This window comes from Mizuhopecten yessoensis, unplaced genomic scaffold (assembly GCF_002113885.1).
Source record: "Mizuhopecten yessoensis strain PY_sf001 unplaced genomic scaffold, ASM211388v2 scaffold10377, whole genome shotgun sequence".
Classification (NCBI taxonomy): Eukaryota; Metazoa; Mollusca; class Bivalvia; order Pectinida; family Pectinidae; genus Mizuhopecten; species Mizuhopecten yessoensis.
Window position 1 is genome coordinate 431,944 of NW_018408516.1, and position 19,697 is coordinate 451,640.

Genomic DNA, 19,697 nt, shown 5'->3' on the forward strand with positions numbered 1-19,697 from the left:
ATTAACACCACTTACATGTAGACCTACTACAAGACGCTGGCCCGCTCACAGCGATAATCTGGGACAATTCCAACATTACCCAGATCACCTTCCTCAAAAGAAGCATTGAAACGTCAGATTAATCGTAAGAAACTACATGTGCAGCTAAACTAGCAGTGTAATAAGCAAGGCTAATAGAACTCCAACTCGAAGTCTTCAGTCAAGAGGATCACAAACTGGGTTACTAATGTGTATTGTAGTAAACAGCCTCACTGCTATCCTCGATACCCCAGGGGTTACGCTAACTTTCGCTCTCTTCACCTTGAATTTGACATGACAACAATGAAGGCACATTGCTAGCTATTTGATTGGTGGATACCAGTTCTTTGAAGCCCATTAAGCTCCTGCGGAATTATTTAGTTGTACATGTATCTTTGATTCTATATCATGACCTATGGTATGTGCCAGGTGTGCAGATAGGATAATCCCTGGATAATCGAGGATGCCGTATTGCGACACCAGCTACTACTCCCCGAGTCAAGTGGCATTACTAAAAACAAAAAAAAACATCAGATACATCCAAGTTTTCTGATCACGTGATCATACAGGACTATAAAAAATGTCATACGGTAATAGAAACAACTGCTAGGCAGCAATGAGGATGCCGCCACTTCAAAAGTAGGTAGAGGATAGTAACATTCCATTAATAAAGGCTGGAATTATTTTTTAATTGATTTGAAAATCGTCACAACAGGATATTGTAACTATGTGCAAATATATTATGACTGTACACTTTGGTAGAATATTGCTAACAACAAAAGAATTGTATGTAATGTTTTATTAACATTCATAAGGGCTCCAAAGTGCCAGCACACTGTGACAACACATTTATCGTAAAGCTTATGATTAAACTTAACATTTTGACAATAATAGAATAAAAGTCATGGTAACAAAATTGTCAAAAAGAAGCGTTTTACGTAGCATCAATTATTCTAACAATATTTAAGCAACAAAATGAATACTTTACCCATAGAGTGTCCACTTGGGAATTAGCGTTGTTTATATTTACGAAACAACAGCAAGATCATATAAGTGGCACATTTCACAAGTCTGGGTGTTTATTTGGTTTGGAAAAACGTACCTTGGTATGTTTCATTGACTGAGAGGAAAAAGGAATTAGTGCAGGCCTCATCAGAACTTATCAGTACACTCATGTGCTACCATGAATTGATTAGTTGGTGGTAGAATGCATGGATAAGACATTTTTGAGTTGCTTAAATACTCAGATGTGATACCTGCAAGTCCAGGAGTACCGTAATGGTCAGTATTTGGACATATTATATTTGCCATGTTTATAAATAACCTTCCATTTTTAGTTAATTCCAACACATAATTGTGTTTGACAATACAAAAACAATCTTCAGCCCTATTAAAATACAAGATGATCATAATTATATTGCAGAAAGATCTTGACACATTTTTATCAAAATTTCATCAAAATGCACATGCACCTGGGTAAGATTTCATTAGGTATACCAACTACGAACTTGACATTATAAAACTAACAACAACAATAACCAAGACGGACTTGGAAATGATACATATTCAAACAACATATCAGTGAAGACAATTAAGAAAGCTCAGTGTTTTAATCAGGAGAAGATTTCCAACATGTTTAGGATGTGTCTTTACTAGACATACATATATATATATATTTATGTCTACTTAGGGCCCATTTTCAATCCGTTTACCTTATAAAATCAAATAGATAGGAAAGGTTAAATGACTTCTGGGTAGGTCAACAACTCACTAGATTTTAAGGGTCTTAGATTCCAAGAACGCCTCAGTAAATTAATTCTTCCAACTGAATCTGTCTATTTGATGACAAAAGAAGCAATATAATTATAAGATTTTCAAAGTTCTGAGACGTATCTTATAATCTATGATGAGGAGGCCAGCAAGTGAATTAAGCATGAGAAGATATGACAGCTCAGCATAGCAGGACAGGAAAATTCACTAAGTCTACCCACTGCCCAGCTCTACAGGAGAAACAATCTGCTGCTCTCAGGGTAGTAAACACCTGGCATAGTCGTCAAAAACTGTGGTAACTGTTAATTAATACTTTAAAGAATACATTGAATTAGTATGGTCAACTCAATAATTACTTGTACCAGTAAAATCAATAATTACTTGTACTGGTCAAATCAATAATTACTTGTACCGGTCAAATCAATAATTACTGGTCAAATCAATAATTACTTGTACCAGTCAAATCAAAAACTACTTGTACCGGTCAAATCAATAATTACTTGTACTGGTCAAATCAACAATTACTTGTACTGGTCATATCAATAATTACTTGTACTGGTCAAATCAATAACTTTTTTATGATGAATTTATAAAAAGCTTTCATTGAAAATAACAGCCAGTGTGAATGGGCTGGTAGTCGAGAGTCTGAAAAAGTCTGACCTGCATGTCAACACTGTGTCAGGAATGTATATATAAGTATCTTAAGGTGTATACATGTAAGAGGTCACAGAAGATATTAGTAATGCACATGAATGCCCAGAAACATGTATGGTAGTAAAACCCTGATAATAAACAAAGAAAACATTAGGAACACTAATCATCTCAATATAATTTATCATAACATGTTTGACATGCGACACATAATTACACTGCTGTAAAACTCACAAGTAACAATGACATCAATATAGTGAAGGACAAAAATAGCACCGAATCCTTTATGTATTCACTTCCGTTGTAAACTCGCAAGTGATAATGATGTCCGCAATACACAGAGGAGGACAAAACAAGCACTGGCTAGATTTGTTTATTTCTACTTAATTTTGTGAGCAAATATATCACATTTGTACTTATAGATAATTCCTGTGATAGAGGACCTCAAACCTGCTCCCGTTCCGTCTTACTGACACTTGGTGATAATAAGACCTCATTTGATATCCTATCACAAACATTCATCATTTTGTTAATTGAGCACTTTTGAAAAAAAACTGTACAGCACCTATATATGCAATTTTGCAAATATATACATCTATATATAATTTGATTAATACAGGTAACATTGTCATGGTGGGTTGGGTCATTTAAAAATTGTCATGAAAATATTTAAGCAGAAAAATACTTCTACTGAACATAATTTCATTACAGAATAAAACTAATGATAAAATTTGGAACCCTTAGGGCCTTAAACATATGTCGGCATAAGTTCCGCGCTATCACAAGGAGACAAACACGAACATATCGCAGCCTCCCAAAATACACACACATACACTACATGCTGACGCATGCATCTTGCACACAGGGGAGGCCGTCCTTAAATGACCTTAGCTGTTAATAGGACGTTAAACAAAATCAAACAAACAAACAAACAAAAGCCTTAAACATATGAAAAACAAGCTTTACAGGAAATTATACATTCTAAAAATAAATTTGATAAATAGATAATTAAACTGAAAACAGTTATTTTAAAACTAATTATTGCATTCCCTCCCCTCCCACATCAATATAGCTCAATCTAAACTAAAGACACAAACATTGTCACAACATAGTATCACAACCCAAACAGATTTAGTTATCATCAATCAAATACTAAAAAAAAAAAAAAAATACATACATTTATTGCAACAAACGACCGTGAAAATAATGTTTGATTATAAATAAACATACGTGCATATACATGATGTAACTTTATGTTTAAATAAATCGTAATAAATTATAAAATTGTCAAGCAAACCGGTAATTCATAAAAGAATATATCACAGACTCATATATCATATGCATTATGTACATACCTGCCAACATTTAGATTTTTAATGGGGAGTATTTGACCAAATAATAGTGTGAAATGATGCTAGTTTATGCTGTCTTACAAATAAATCTAAAAATCTGAGCCAAGTACAACATTTTGGAAAACTGCTGATTTCAAAGGTCAATAATTTGGTTAAACATTTTGGCAAACATGTATAAATTACAAGTCAGTGATCTTTAATTTGGCACATGGTTAATACTCCCTATTTAGGCACATTTCATAAATTCTGTGAATATAGCGATGAGATGCAGAATACTTGAGTAAAATGAACCATGGACAAAATTGTGTTAACACAACCGGGGGGTACCCTATATATGTATTAGGAATAATGATGCAGAATCATATACTTTAATATAATCTACCATAGAAAAAACATAGTCACAACTCTACATTATGTAAGCGCTTGTAACAACCAATCTTAATAAACATACACATTTCTATTTACTGAAAATTACACACATTATAAAAACATCTGACATGCACAGATACTTACATAAACCACATGAGCTGATTGCTGAATAAAACTGACAGGCCTTAAATTACTCAAATAATAACCAGAAGGATTTGGTGTGCCATGCATTGTCTACTATATATGGCAAACCAAATCTTGCCGGTTATCATCATTTTATTATGTACAGGTTGCATAATAAAACAAATTAAAGCAAAGAATACAACCAACACCATAAATAAATGTTAACAAAAGGATGTCATATGAAGGATTTCCAGCAAAAAGAGTCAGCACTCAGTGATGATACCGGTCACAGAAATATAATTAACCCATGGATGGCTAATTAAAATCATTTTTGTTGTAAATGGTGGGTGTCTGGATAGCTTTATTGTATGTATGTTGGGATCTTATCAACAACGTGTCTTCTATGGGAACAATGTTGGACTGATGGATGACTGGTTGATGATTGTGTGAGTGGGTTTACATCCACCGGCCACATTCAACAAGGATCTATAAAGACCCACCTCATGCATAGTGAGATAATGATTGTATAATGCTGATTTGTAGGCCTTCTTTTGTTTATCAATCATAACTAATACCTCTATCCGTTTGTTATAAAGTGCTTTAGAGTAACTTTACAAATTACATAGGGTGCTATGTAAATGTTGCATATTATTATTATTATTATTATTATCCACGTCACTACCAAGCACCTCGTTCAGTAGACGGTTGAGTTGTAGTAATACAGATTTTAACTACAGCACACTGTTTGATTTGTGGATTTGTTACACTTATGATCACTCAAGGTTGGTAAAATAGCCAAGTCATTTTAAATAGTTATAACAATAAAACCATTCACTGTCTCAAACAATCCGCGTTTCCAATTTACCCTGAATAGAATAAAATGAAACAATAACAAACTAAATATAAATTGATTAACTACATAATCCAAACATCAACAAAGACTTCACATTTAACACTACAGACAAAAACCGTGGAGCTGGCCAAGAACTTTATAATCCACATGTTATGATGTAACACCAGACAAGGACCCTTGTCAAGGTCAAGCCCGATATTACACAACTACTATATATATAATCCTCCCTGTAGGTATCACAGCCGTTCTTAGGCACAACTGTTATAACACATTCACAACATGTATTTTAACATAACAACAGTCACATAAACATTGTAAGACTGTAGCACCACCAGCTGTCTGGTTGTTTCAAATAAAACAGATATTGTATCACCTGTCTCGAAGGATCAGTTCTACAGAAACATGTCTCTACAGGTAGAGTGACCCAGCATTCATTATAGTGACTCAGGATCGATGGGTCAGAGGTCAAAGTTGAGATCATATCCTGGGGCCACTTTTGTCCACAGTCACTGTTTTCTTTAGTCTGGTACCTTGTCTGATAGAGCCAAGCAGTGCTGTCCTTACAGAGGATGGTGGGGCCGGGGCTGATGAACTTGGTGGGGGAGGTGGTGGCCCAGGGACTGGTGGGCCTCCAGGAGGAGGGGGTNGGGCCACCAGGGGGTCCTGTTGAGGAGGAAGCCCTGTTGTGGGTAGGTGGGGTGGGAGTTCGCTGCCCTGTTGACACAGATGGTTTTCTTTTTAATTTCCTGTAAATACCCAAATCACAAATAATCAGTTCTACTGTATGTAATAGGTTAGTTTGTTGATTATCCATACAAATTCTACAAATTTTCAGATCATCCAAATATCTGTTAATTTTTCTGCTTGTTATTTATCACAAATTACTTTTTGCTTATTCTACATAATTAACGACTCTGCCAAACTTACATTCAGCAATAGAAATGGTAACATTAAAATTTAAACAGTGCTTATGCAGTACTCTAGAGGAGGCATGCCTTAATATATAATTAGGCTTGCTTTTATGCGACACTTACTTCGGAGGAGGCTTTCCTTTACGCACAGACTTCAATAAAGACTTCATCTGGGATGATAAACTTATCTGAAAATATTAACATACATAGTTTTATCGCACAGGTACACCTGATTTAAAACATGCAGTCTTTAATGACCATCTATTTATAAATGTTTACAGTCTTCACTGACTTTCACTCAATAACCATCGTCCTGGAGTTATCGTCTCAGAACCTGACTATGGGAGCTTTCTATCACAACACATGTGGGCGGAGATTACCAAGGCTTATGCAAATTTCGCTCTGTTACTTTGATTGACCAAATCACATGTTAATGTATTTCAAAAACAAAGTTTGTGTCTGTTGATCAGACTAATGGATAAAATCAAAGTTAAGGAAGATTTGTATTTTGATCAGCAGATCATGACCAGGAGTGAATTTATCATAGATGGCTTTCATTCTATTCAATTTACAGCTGCTTGACTTAGTTATCACCTCATAACCTGACCAAAATGGAAAGCTATTCCTTGAATATATTTGGTATTAGTACCTGCTTATAAAGACCCCTGTCTATAATGATCAACCACCTGATAATTATAATTAGTCTCTGTCTACAACTACCACCTGTCTACAACATCCATCTATTTACAAATAATCTCCTTATTTCTTAGTTTTCTTTCTGTTTTGAATTAAGAACATTCCATAGATACAACACATGACAAAATATCTTAACCCATTTCATGTTTTTGACACTTTTAAAATCATCAAACAAAATGGATTTGCAGCTTTCACATTTATGATAACTGCTAGTAACTTATGAACACAGACAGTATAATGGTGGACTCACAGGGGCAGGGTTATACAAATCCAGCTCTGGGAGGTGTACCTGGAAAAATGGCTGATGACATATCTGGAAAAGTTCATAAAACATCAATTAATCTGCTTGCTGAGTTATTGTAGTTAGGCCTAATGTGGAGTTAAAACAAAGAAATCAATACATTTGACTGCCACTGTGTTTACTACTAGCTGAGGAGATATTATCTTCTTTTTACCACCCAGGACCATTAATGATATAACACCTTATGTACAGGTTTAACCGAAAGTCAAGACTTGTGCCTTTAATAAGCTACAGCTGTAGACATGTGGTCAGGGCTGTAGACTTCACGATCGACCAGGTCTTCATTTTCAGTATAATGATTATGCCTTGATATATATATATATATATATGTTACAAGGGTAACTTTTGCTATTTAAAATCATTTCATGAATTTTTTCAGTATTGTGAAAAGAAAAAGGAATACAGTAATTGATGTTTCTTAAGAATTCCACACTTACATCTTGTAAACTTGGATACTTTCCAGAATCGTTACTAAATATGTAGTTCAGCATCTGTAACAAATGTATACATTTTATGTTAAATGCATCTAATTGATTTTAATACACGGTACAGTATAACATAAGAATACATCAACACAATACATAAATAAACGAAAACACTCCTCTAGGATGTGTGGGGTTTTTCAACTTCCAAACTCCTCTAGGATGTGTGGGTTTTTCCAACTTCCAAACTCCTCTAGGATGTGTGGGGTTTTCCAACTTCCAAACTCCTCTAGGATGTGTGGGTTTTTCCAACTTCAAACTCCTCTAGGATGTGTGGGGTTTTCCAACTTCCAAACTCCTCTAGGATGTGTGGGGTTTTCCAACTTCCAAACTCCTCTAGGATGTGTGGGGTTTTCCAACTTCCAAACTCCTCTAGGATGTGTGGGGTTTTCCAACTTCCAAACTCCTCTAGGATGTGTGGGGTTTTCCAACTTCCAAACTCCTCTAGGATGTGTGGGGTTTTCCAACTTCCAAACTCCTCTAGGATGTGTGGGGTTTTCCAACTTCCAAACTCCTCTAAGATGTGTGGGGGTTTTCCAACTTTCAACCAGGACATTTTTCTTTGTGATTATGATTTGTGCAGTGAATCCTTTTGCCTAATTTCCATCATATTGCAGGGCATTAATTTATTACAATAGCCTATTAATTAGAGTTATCTCCCCTAACTGAGAGTACCGTACTAGTATACCCATTATTTCCCTTTTTGTGAATAAATATGCACTAAAAAGTCTTATTATTACTGTTAAAGTTTTTGTTTTATTTGTCGTTAGATTCAATCATTATGTTAATACCAAACACATGTACATCCTATAGCTGCTTTGGTTTATCAGATCCAAGCATTTTTTGTTGTATAATAATGAAAAGGTTTTTTTCAGCTAATATCTACATAAAAAGGAGAAAAACAAGAAATAATAAATTGAAACCCTGCCTACATGTATGTGTGTATGAAGCTCACCTCCACCTGTTCATTTGTACATCTGTCCAGATCGTTGGGTTTGGGGTGGGCCGTGGGTAACTCGGCACCAGTACACATCTCAAACAGTAAATGGCCTACAACATTAAACAGTTACATTGTTAATAGTGCTACACAAACTTAAGTTTCTCTATTTCCTCAAAATTCTGAAAATTAAAAAAATAATTTCCAGTTTTAAGGGTGTAAATCCTGATAACTGCATGTTTTATCAGACTGAATTGAGTCTATTTTATTTCTGAAAAAAAGGCAGAGGAAAATATGGGCAAATTATTTATCTAGTCCCAATACTTGTACAGTTGCTACATTTTACCAAAAAAACACAAAAAACATGTTTAGAAACAAGAGGCCCAATGGGCCTGCATCGCTCACCTGGTATTGATCTAACACTTGTAATCTTAAAAGTGGACTAAAATACAGTTACAGGCAAAATATCAGTGTTTCATTCATAAGAACCTATTAAAAGATTTAAACATATGACACCTGTGACCTTGAATGTCGAACAAGGACATTATAATATTAGGTTGAACAGAGTTTATAGTCTTCCAACCCAGCATGCTTCTGGAAAAATATCATTACCATGGACCTTTTGGATATACAGAACAAATCATGTTAAGATTTAAACATATATTGACCACTGTGAACTTGAATATGGGCGAAGGTCATTCACTTGGTAGACCTTTATCCCAGCATGTTAATGGCCAAATATCATCACCCTAGGCCTATCGTTTATTCAGAAGAAGTTGTTTAAATGTTTAAAACATATTTGCTCTCTGTGACCTTGAGTATAAGTCAAGGTCATTTATTTGAACAAACTTGGTAGCCCTTCATCCCAGCATATTACTGCCTTAATATCATCACCTTAGGCCTCTCGGTCATTCAGAAAAAGTTGTTTAAATGTTTAAAACATATTTGACCCCTGTGACCTTGAAAGTGGGTCAAGGTCATTTATTTGAACAAACTTGGTAGCCCTTCATTCCAGCATGTTACTGGCCAACTATCATCAACCTAGGCCTCTTAGTTATTCAGAAGAAATTGTTTAAATGTTTAAAACATATTTGACCCCTGTGACCTTGAATATAAGGCAAGGTCATTTATTTGAACAAACTTGGTAGTCCTTCATCCCAGCATGTTACTGGTCAAATATCATCACCCTAGGCCTCTCGGTTATTCAGAGGAAGTTGTTTAAAAGATTTTAACATATTTGACCCCTGTGGCCTTGAATATAAGGCAAGGTCATTTATTTGAACAAACTTGGTAGTCCTTCATCCCAGCATGTTACTGGCCAAATATCATCACCCTAGGCCTCTTGGTTTTTCAGAAGAAGTTGTTTCAATGTTTTTAACACATTTGACCCCTGTGACCTTGGATATAAGTCAAGGTCATTTATTTGAACAAACTTGGTAGTCCTTCATCCCAGCATGTTACTGGCCAAATATCATCACCCTAGGCCTCTTGGTTTTTCAGAAGAAGTTGTTTCAATGTTTTTAACACATTTGACCCCTGTGACCTTGGATATAAGTCAAGGTCATTTATTTGAACAAACTTGGTAGTCCTTCATCCCAGCATGTTACTGGCCAAATATCATCACCCTAGGCCTCTTGGTTTTTCAGAAGAAGTTGTTTCAATGTTTTTAACACATTTGACCCCTGTGACCTTGGATATAAGTCAAGGTCATTTATTTGAACAAACTTGGTAGTCCTTCATCCCAGCATGTTACTGGCCAAATATCATCACCCTAGGCCTCTTGGTTTTTCAGAAGAAGTTGTTTCAATGTTTTTAACACATTTGACCCCTGTGACCTTGGATATAAGTCAAGGTCATTTATTTGAACAAATTTGGTAGTCCTTCATCCCAGCATGTTACTGGTCAAATATCATCACCCTAGGCCTCTCGGTTATTCAGAGGAAGTTGTTTAAAAGATTTTAACATATTTGACCCCTGTGACCTTGAATATAAGGCAAGGTCATTTATTTGAACAAACTTGGTAGCCCTTAATTCAAGCATGTTACTGGCCAAATATCATCATCCTAGGCCTCTTGGTTATTCAGAAGAAGTTGTTTAAAGATTTTAACATATTTGACCCCTGTGACCTTGAAAATTGATGAAGGTCATTTATTTGAACAAACTTGGTAGCCCTTCATCCAAGCATGCTTCTGGCCAAATATCATCACCTTAGGCCTTTTGGTTACTGAAAAGAAGTTGTTTAAAGTAAAAAGTTGACGCCGGCCGGACGCTGGACGCCGGACACCGGACGCCGGACCATGCCATAAGCTCACTTGGCCCTTTGGGCCAGGTGAGCTAAAAACTAGAAAATGTCTGTAAGGCATAAATGCCCCCCCGCTGCCATGTGAAATTAGTTTCAGTGTTTTATAAAAAGTTACAACCACTTTGATCTTGATACACACATTAGGTACTACACCTAAAGTTGATAAGTTGATTTTAATATTCATATGTTTTTTCTGTATGTTATTACCATCTCCATCACAAATTGAATGAAGTCGCTAAGTGTTTAAATTAAATCACTTGATGATTTTCTATATATAGCAACAGTGACCTTGGCCTTGGAACCCTGAAACACATCAATGTCCAAAGTATACTCATACCTGACCGTTGTATAAAGTTTGACCAAAATCTGTCAAAGAATGAAGTAACTAAGTGTATTACATTGAATCGGGACGGGTGTTTACATTGAATGGGGACGGGTTTTTACATTGAATCATGACGGGACGGGACGGACATGGGCAACACTATATGCCCCCACCCCCCCATTTTATGGAGGGTTGTATTTTTGTATAAAATTAACTGTCAAAGAATGAAGTTACTAAGTGTATTACATTGAATCGGGACGGGTGTTTACATTGAATCGGAACGGGACGAACATGGGCAACACTATATGCCCCCCCCCCCCCCCATTTTATGGAGGGTTGTACTTTTGTATAAAATTATCTGTCAAAGAATGAAGTTGCTAAGTGTTTACATTGAATCGGGACGGGACAGGACGGGACGGGTGTTTACATTAAATCGGGACGGGACGGGACAGGATGGCCATGGGCAACACTATATGCCCATCCATTTTATGGCGGGCGCATAATAAAAATACATTCACAAAATAGTATAGTGGATGCAAAGTAATGCTGAATGAGTGGTGTTCGATTAAACGAGCAGATTGAATAGATTTTATGTCATGTGTTACAGTGTACCTACATAGTGTTTACCTGATAGAGTCAATCAATTATACAATATTCACTTATGTCAATTTACCAAATATTACAGTTACTCATCAACTCACCAAAAATAATAACACAGAACCCATCAACTCACCAAAACTAATTACATCTATATCTTTGTCTTCTTTCATTTTTTTCTTGATGAGTGGATGAAGGCGTGATTTAAATCCCAGGAAAACATTCTCACAGCCTCCAAGTCTGTGGATCAACATAATACGCACACATAAGGGTTAACCGTCACTATTCTCTGTGATGTGTACGATACATATACCACTATATATAATTCAAATTCCCATTATCAGGAGTTCTAGTTCCCATTAGGGAGATATAAGCCAGGTGGCGTAGGACTAGTAGTTAGCACCTGATAAGGCAGCTACTGCGAATTCCTTAAATCCTAATTGTATATCTATATATATATATGTACTGTAAAGCGCTTTAGAGTGGCTTATGTGAGCTAGATAGGGCACTGTATCAAATGTTGTATATTGTTGTTATTATTATTAACTGTTACATTATACAAATTCACTTTTAATTATCATCTTCAGTCATTTGTTTTAATAATTATTATAAAATACAACATTACTTGCCATTTGTGATCATAAAATTACCCAAAGCGGTTCAAAGTACACAGTATATATATTTGTATCATATTTGTTAAGTTGCCTATAATCAATTCACTTAGAAACACCTGTTTCCTCCACACAACTTACACCTCTGATAACGACTAAATGCCAAGAACCTGTATTTTATTATGCCTTTTAGCAGTATTTTACATAAACAAACTTCATTTCTCCTAAATATTTGATCTGGTGAGAGGTCGAAATATCGGATGAGACCAGACAAAATTGGGTCAGCTGACAGATATGTAAATAACTCACTATAAGACAATTTCAACACAATACTGAAAAGATTATATTTGTAGGTGCATAAACAAAACCACTTATTACTACATTAGAGAATGGGAATGATTTGTCTCCCTTGGTTAGCAGAGATTATCTGTAGCAGCTGACTTTACAAGTGCTCATTAACAGAAACATATTTAACAGTAACAAGTTGCTAACAATAGCCTGCCTTCAATATGTACCTGCAGCAGTCCTTGGAGTACAGTATGTTACCAGACTGTACATGACAACAGTCTGCCTACCTGCAGCAGTCCTTGGAGTACAGTATGTTCCCAGACTGTACATGACAATAGTCTGCCTACCTGCAGCAGTCCTTGGAGTACAGTATGTTACAAGATTGTACATGACAATAGTCTGCTTACCTGCAGCAGTCCTTGGAGTACAGAATGTTACCAGACTGTACATGACAATGGTCTACCTACCTGCAGCAGTCCTTGGAGTACAGTATGTTACCAGACTGTACATGACAATGGTCTGCCTACCTGCAGCAGTCCTTGGAGTACAGTATGTTACCAGACTGTACATGACAATGGTCTGCCTACCTGCAGCAGTCCTTGGAGTACAGTATGTTACCAGACTGTACATGACAATGGTCTGCCTACCTGCAGCAGTCCTTGGAGTACAGTATGTTACCAGACTGTACATGACAATGGTCTGCCTACCTGCAGCAGTCCTTGGAGTACAGTATGTTACCAGACTGTACATGACAATGGTCTGCCTACCTGCAGCAGTCCTTGGAGTACAGTATGTTACCAGACTGTACATGACAATGGTCTGCCTACCTGCAGCAGTCCTTGGAGTACAGTATGTTACCAGACTGTACATGACAATGGTCTGCCTACCTGCAGCAGTCCTTGGAGTACAGTATGTTACCAGACTGTACATGACAATGGTCTGCCTACCTGCAGCAGTCCTTGGAGTACAGTATGTTACCAGACTGTACATGACAATGGTCTGCCTACCTGCAGCAGTCCTTGGAGTACAGTATGTTACCAGACTGTACATGACAATGGTCTGCCTACCTGCAGCAGTCCTTGGAGTACAGTATGTTACCAGACTGTACATGACAATGGTCTGCCTACCTGCAGCAGTCCTTGGAGTACAGTATGTTACCAGACTGTACATGACAATGGTCTGCCTACCTGCAGCAGTCCTTGGAGTACAGTATGTTACCAGACTGTACATGACAATGGTCTGCCTACCTGCAGCAGTCCTTGGAGTACAGTATGTTACCAGACTGTACATGACAATGGTCTGCCTACCTGCAGCAGTCCTTGGAGTACAGTATGTTACCAGACTGTACATGACAATGGTCTGCCTACCTGCAGCAGTCCTTGGAGTACAGTATGTTACCAGACTGTACATGACAATGGTCTGCCTACCTGCAGCAGTCCTTGGAGTACAGTATGTTACCAGACTGTACATGACAATGGTCTGCCTACCTGCAGCAGTCCTTGGAGTACAGTATGTTACCAGACTGTACATGACAATGGTCTGCCTACCTGCAGCAGTCCTTGGAGTACAGTATGTTACCAGACTGTACATGACAATGGTCTGCCTACCTGCAGCAGTCCTTGGAGTACAGTATGTTACCAGACTGTACATGACAATGGTCTGCCTACCTGCAGCAGTCCTTGGAGTACAGTATGTTACCAGACTGTACATGACAATGGTCTGCCTACCTGCAGCAGTCCTTGGAGTACAGTATGTTACCAGACTGTACATGACAATGGTCTGCCTACCTGCAGCAGTCCTTGGAGTACAGTATGTTACCAGACTGTACATGACAATGGTCTGCCTACCTGCAGCAGTCCTTGGAGTACAGTATGTTACCAGACTGTACATGACAATGGTCTGCCTACCTGCAGCAGTCCTTGGAGTACAGTATGTTACCAGACTGTACATGACAATGGTCTGCCTACCTGCAGCAGTCCTTGGAGTACAGTATGTTACCAGACTGTACATGACAATGGTCTGCCTACCTGCAGCAGTCCTTGGAGTACAGTATGTTACCAGACTGTACATGACAATGGTCTGCCTACCTGCAGCAGTCCTTGGAGTACAGTATGTTACCAGACTGTACATGACAATGGTCTGCCTACCTGCAGCAGTCCTTGGAGTACAGTATGTTACCAGACTGTACATGACAATGGTCTGCCTACCTGCAGCAGTCCTTGGAGTACAGTATGTTACCAGACTGTACATGACAATGGTCTGCCTACCTGCAGCAGTCCTTGGAGTACAGTATGTTACCAGACTGTACATGACAATGGTCTGCCTACCTGCAGCAGTCCTTGGAGTACAGTATGTTACCAGACTGTACATGACAATGGTCTGCCTACCTGCAGCAGTCCTTGGAGTACAGTATGTTACCAGACTGTACATGACAATGGTCTGCCTACCTGCAGCAGTCCTTGGAGTACAGTATGTTACCAGACTGTACATGACAATGGTCTGCCTACCTGCAGCAGTCCTTGGAGTACAGTATGTTACCAGACTGTACATGACAATGGTCTGCCTACCTGCAGCAGTCCTTGGAGTACAGTATGTTACCAGACTGTACATGACAATGGTCTGCCTACCTGCAGCAGTCCTTGGAGTACAGTATGTTACCAGACTGTACATGACAATGGTCTGCCTACCTGCAGCAGTCCTTGGAGTACAGTATGTTACCAGACTGTACATGACAATGGTCTGCCTACCTGCAGCAGTCCTTGGAGTACAGTATGTTACCAGACTGTACATGACAATGGTCTGCCTACCTGCAGCAGTCCTTGGAGTACAGTATGTTACCAGACTGTACATGACAATGGTCTGCCTACCTGCAGCAGTCCTTGGAGTACAGTATGTTACCAGACTGTACATGACAATGGTCTGCCTACCTGCAGCAGTCCTTGGAGTACAGTATGTTACCAGACTGTACATGACAATGGTCTGCCTACCTGCAGCAGTCCTTGGAGTACAGTATGTTACCAGACTGTACATGACAATGGTCTGCCTACCTGCAGCAGTCCTTGGAGTACAGTATGTTACCAGACTGTACATGACAATGGTCTGCCTACCTGCAGCAGTCCTTGGAGTACAGTATGTTACCAGACTGTACATGACAATGGTCTGCCTACCTGCAGCAGTCCTTGGAGTACAGTATGTTACCAGACTGTACATGACAATGGTCTGCCTACCTGCAGCAGTCCTTGGAGTACAGTATGTTACCAGACTGTACATGACAATGGTCTGCCTACCTGCAGCAGTCCTTGGAGTACAGTATGTTACCAGACTGTACATGACAATGGTCTGCCTACCTGCAGCAGTCCTTGGAGTACAGTATGTTACCAGACTGTACATGACAATGGTCTGCCTACCTGCAGCAGTCCTTGGAGTACAGTATGTTACCAGACTGTACATGACAATGGTCTGCCTACCTGCAGCAGTCCTTGGAGTACAGTATGTTACCAGACTGTACATGACAATGGTCTGCCTACCTGCAGCAGTCCTTGGAGTACAGTATGTTACCAGACTGTACATGACAATGGTCTGCCTACCTGCAGCAGTCCTTGGAGTACAGTATGTTACCAGACTGTACATGACAATGGTCTGCCTACCTGCAGCAGTCCTTGGAGTACAGTATGTTACCAGACTGTACATGACAATGGTCTGCCTACCTGCAGCAGTCCTTGGAGTACAGTATGTTACCAGACTGTACATGACAATGGTCTGCCTACCTGCAGCAGTCCTTGGAGTACAGTATGTTACCAGACTGTACATGACAATGGTCTGCCTACCTGCAGCAGTCCTTGGAGTACAGTATGTTACCAGACTGTACATGACAATGGTCTGCCTACCTGCAGCAGTCCTTGGAGTACAGTATGTTACCAGACTGTACATGACAATGGTCTGCCTACCTGCAGCAGTCCTTGGAGTACAGTATGTTACCAGACTGTACATGACAATGGTCTGCCTACCTGCAGCAGTCCTTGGAGTACAGTATGTTACCAGACTGTACATGACAATGGTCTGCCTACCTGCAGCAGTCCTTGGAGTACAGTATGTTACCAGACTGTACATGACAATGGTCTGCCTACCTGCAGCAGTCCTTGGAGTACAGTATGTTACCAGACTGTACATGACAATGGTCTGCCTACCTGCAGCAGTCCTTGGAGTACAGTATGTTACCAGACTGTACATGACAATGGTCTGCCTACCTGCAGCAGTCCTTGGAGTACAGTATGTTACCAGACTGTACATGACAATGGTCTGCCTACCTGCAGCAGTCCTTGGAGTACAGTATGTTACCAGACTGTACATGACAATAGTCTGCCTACCTGCAGCAGTCCTTGGAGTACAGTATGTTACCAGACTGTACATGGCCATGGGGAGGGAATCCTTTGTCCTCCAACATGATCAGAGCCTGAAAATAAATTTATTAAACATGTGATATATGTACCAGTACACTAAAGGAAATATGTTAAATGCACATTCACTTCTGATTATCTCAATCTGATGGAATTTCCATTCAGATTAAAGTAGAGGACTTGTCCAGTCAAATGATAACATAACGTTTGGCTCACAGTGGAATCACCAAACAGGATCCCGTATATAACATGTACCCATACAACAGAAAACATACCTGGTATGCAGACCTATTATGTAAACATATTCAATACCAGAAGTAGTCGTTAATATCCTCCATGGAAGAGCTAAACTCTTTGTTTAAGAACAATGAAATTAGCTCAGATATCACCGACATGCAAAACCCATTATATATCCTCCGCAAACTACTTTGAGCAAAGGATAGTTAGAGTACATAATATTGTCTCTAGGTTACAATGCACGTAGTTAATTTGAATGATATTTTAAGACTAAAACTGTTTTTCAGGTGTAGTTCATAGAGTAAGTTTAAAACTCAATTTTAGATCAAAAGGAGAAAAGCTAATGCACACATGGTTCCCTTGTTTACCTCTAAAACCTGGCGACCGTACAGCTTCACTTGACTCTCTTTCAGTCCTCGGCTCCGAAGTTTGTACTTCACAGAGTACTCCTCATTGAATCTACACTGAGATATAAAACCAGACACGAAATCAATATTACTGGCAAAAACGAAAAATCACTTAAAAGATAATTATAGGAAGGACCTAAATATTGATGTAAACTTGTTATTGGTATGAAACAGTAGGAAAAAAACCATATTATTCCCATTTTGCAGTTTTTAAAAGAAGAATCATTCAACCTTCATCAGAAATATAGAAAAAAGTTTCCTAACGAGATCCAGGTACAGCTTACCTGATAGATAAAGTCTTTGAGTGAGCCCCGAAGAGACACTGGTTTGACAGTTTACTTACCTGATAGATAAACTCTTTGAGTGAGCCCCGAAGAGACACTGGTTTGACAGTGTACTTACCTGATAGATAAATTCTATTAGTGAGCTGCGAGGAGACACTGGTTTGACAGTTTGCTTATCTGATAGATAAAGTCTTTGAGTGAGCCCCGAGGAGACACTGGTTTGACAGTTTACTTACCTCATAGATAAATTCTATTAGTTAGCTGCGAGGAGATACTGGTTTGACAGTTTACTTACCTGATAGATAAATTCTATTAGTGAGCTGCGAGGAGACACTGGTTTGACAGTTTACTTACCTGATAGATAAATTCTATTAGTGAGCTGCGAGGCGACACTGGTTTGACAGTTTACTTATCTGATAGATAAAGTCTTTGAGTGAGCCCCGAGGAGACACTGGTTTGACAGTTTACTTACCTGATAGATGAAGTCTTTGAGTAAGCCCCGAGGAGACACTGGATGGACAGGTTACTTACCTGATAGATAAAGTCTTTGAATGAGCCCGAGGAGACACTGGTTGGACAGTTTACTTACCTGATAGATAACGTCTTTGAGTGAGCCCCGAAGAGACACTGGTTGGACAGTTTATTTACTTGATAGATAAAGTGTATTAGTGAGCCCCAAGGAGACACTGGTTGGACAGTTTACTTACCTAATATGTCTTTGAGTGAGCCCCAAGGAGACACTGGTTTGACAGTTTACTTATCTGATAGATAAAGGCTTTGAGTAAGTCCCGAGGAGACACTGGATGGACAGTTTACTTACCTGATAGATAAAGTCTTTGAGTAAGCCCCGAGGAGACACTGGATGGACAGTTTACTTACCTGATAGATAAAGTCTTTGAGTGAGCCCCGAGGAGACACTGGTTTGACAGTTTACCTACCTGATAGACAAAGTCTTTGAGTGAGCCCCAAGGAGACACTGGTTTGACAGTTTACTTATCTGATAGATAAAGTCTTTGAGTAAGCCCCGAGGAGACACTGGATGGACAGTTTACTTACCTGATAGATAAAGTCTTTGAATGAGCCCCAAGGAGACACTGGTTGGACAGTTTATTTACCTGATAGATAAAGTCTTTGAGTGAGCCCTGAGGAGACACTGGTTGGACAGTTTACTTACCTGATAGATAAAGTCTTTGAGTGAGCCCCGAGGAGACACTGGTTGGACAATTTATTTACTTGATAGATAAAGTGTATTAGTGAGCTGTGACGAGACACTGGTTTGACAGTTTACCTACCTAATATGTCTCTGAGTGAGCCCGAGAAGACACTGGTTTGATAGTTTACTTACCTGATAGATAAAGTCTTTGAGTGAGCCCCGAGGAGACACTGGTTTGATAGTTTACTTACCTCATAGATAAAGTCTTTGAGTGAGCCCGAGGAGACACTGGTTTGACAGTTTATTTACCTGATAGATAAAGTCTTTGAGTAAGCCCCGAGGAGACACTGGTTAGGCAGTTTACTTACCTGATAGACAAAGTCTTTGAGCCCGAGGAGACACTGGTTTGACAGGTTATTTACCTGATAGATAAAGTCTTTGAATGAGCCCCAAGGAGACACTGGTTGGACAGTTTACTTACCTGATAGACAAACTCTTTGAGTAAGCCCCGAGGAGACACTGGTTGGACAGTTTACTTACCTGATAGATAAAGTCTTTGAGTGAGCCCCGAGGAGATCCTGGTTTGACAGTTTACTTACCTGATAGATAAAGTCTTTGAGTGAGCCCCGAGGAGAC

The 19,697-nt window shown here is 38.9% G+C and overlaps 1 protein-coding gene across 1 annotated transcript in view; it reads right to left on the reverse strand.

The window, feature by feature from the left end:
* Positions 1–3,653: 3,653 nt before the first annotated feature.
* LOC110460381 (slowpoke-binding protein-like) overlaps positions 3,654–19,697 on the reverse strand; it is a 26,741-nt gene continuing 10,697 nt past the window's right edge. Inside the window, exons 5-13 of the mRNA XM_021513255.1 lie at positions 18,847–18,884; positions 17,586–17,681; positions 16,951–17,036; positions 11,821–11,924; positions 8,482–8,576; positions 7,482–7,535; positions 6,994–7,056; positions 6,171–6,235; positions 3,654–5,882 (exon numbers count right to left, since the gene is read on the reverse strand). Coding sequence (XP_021368930.1) covers positions 5,438–5,882; positions 6,171–6,235; positions 6,994–7,056; positions 7,482–7,535; positions 8,482–8,576; positions 11,821–11,924; positions 16,951–17,036; positions 17,586–17,681; positions 18,847–18,884 — 1,046 coding nt within the window. The 3' untranslated portion in view covers positions 3,654–5,437. The remainder of the gene's footprint in view (positions 5,883–6,170; positions 6,236–6,993; positions 7,057–7,481; positions 7,536–8,481; positions 8,577–11,820; positions 11,925–16,950; positions 17,037–17,585; positions 17,682–18,846; positions 18,885–19,697) is intronic.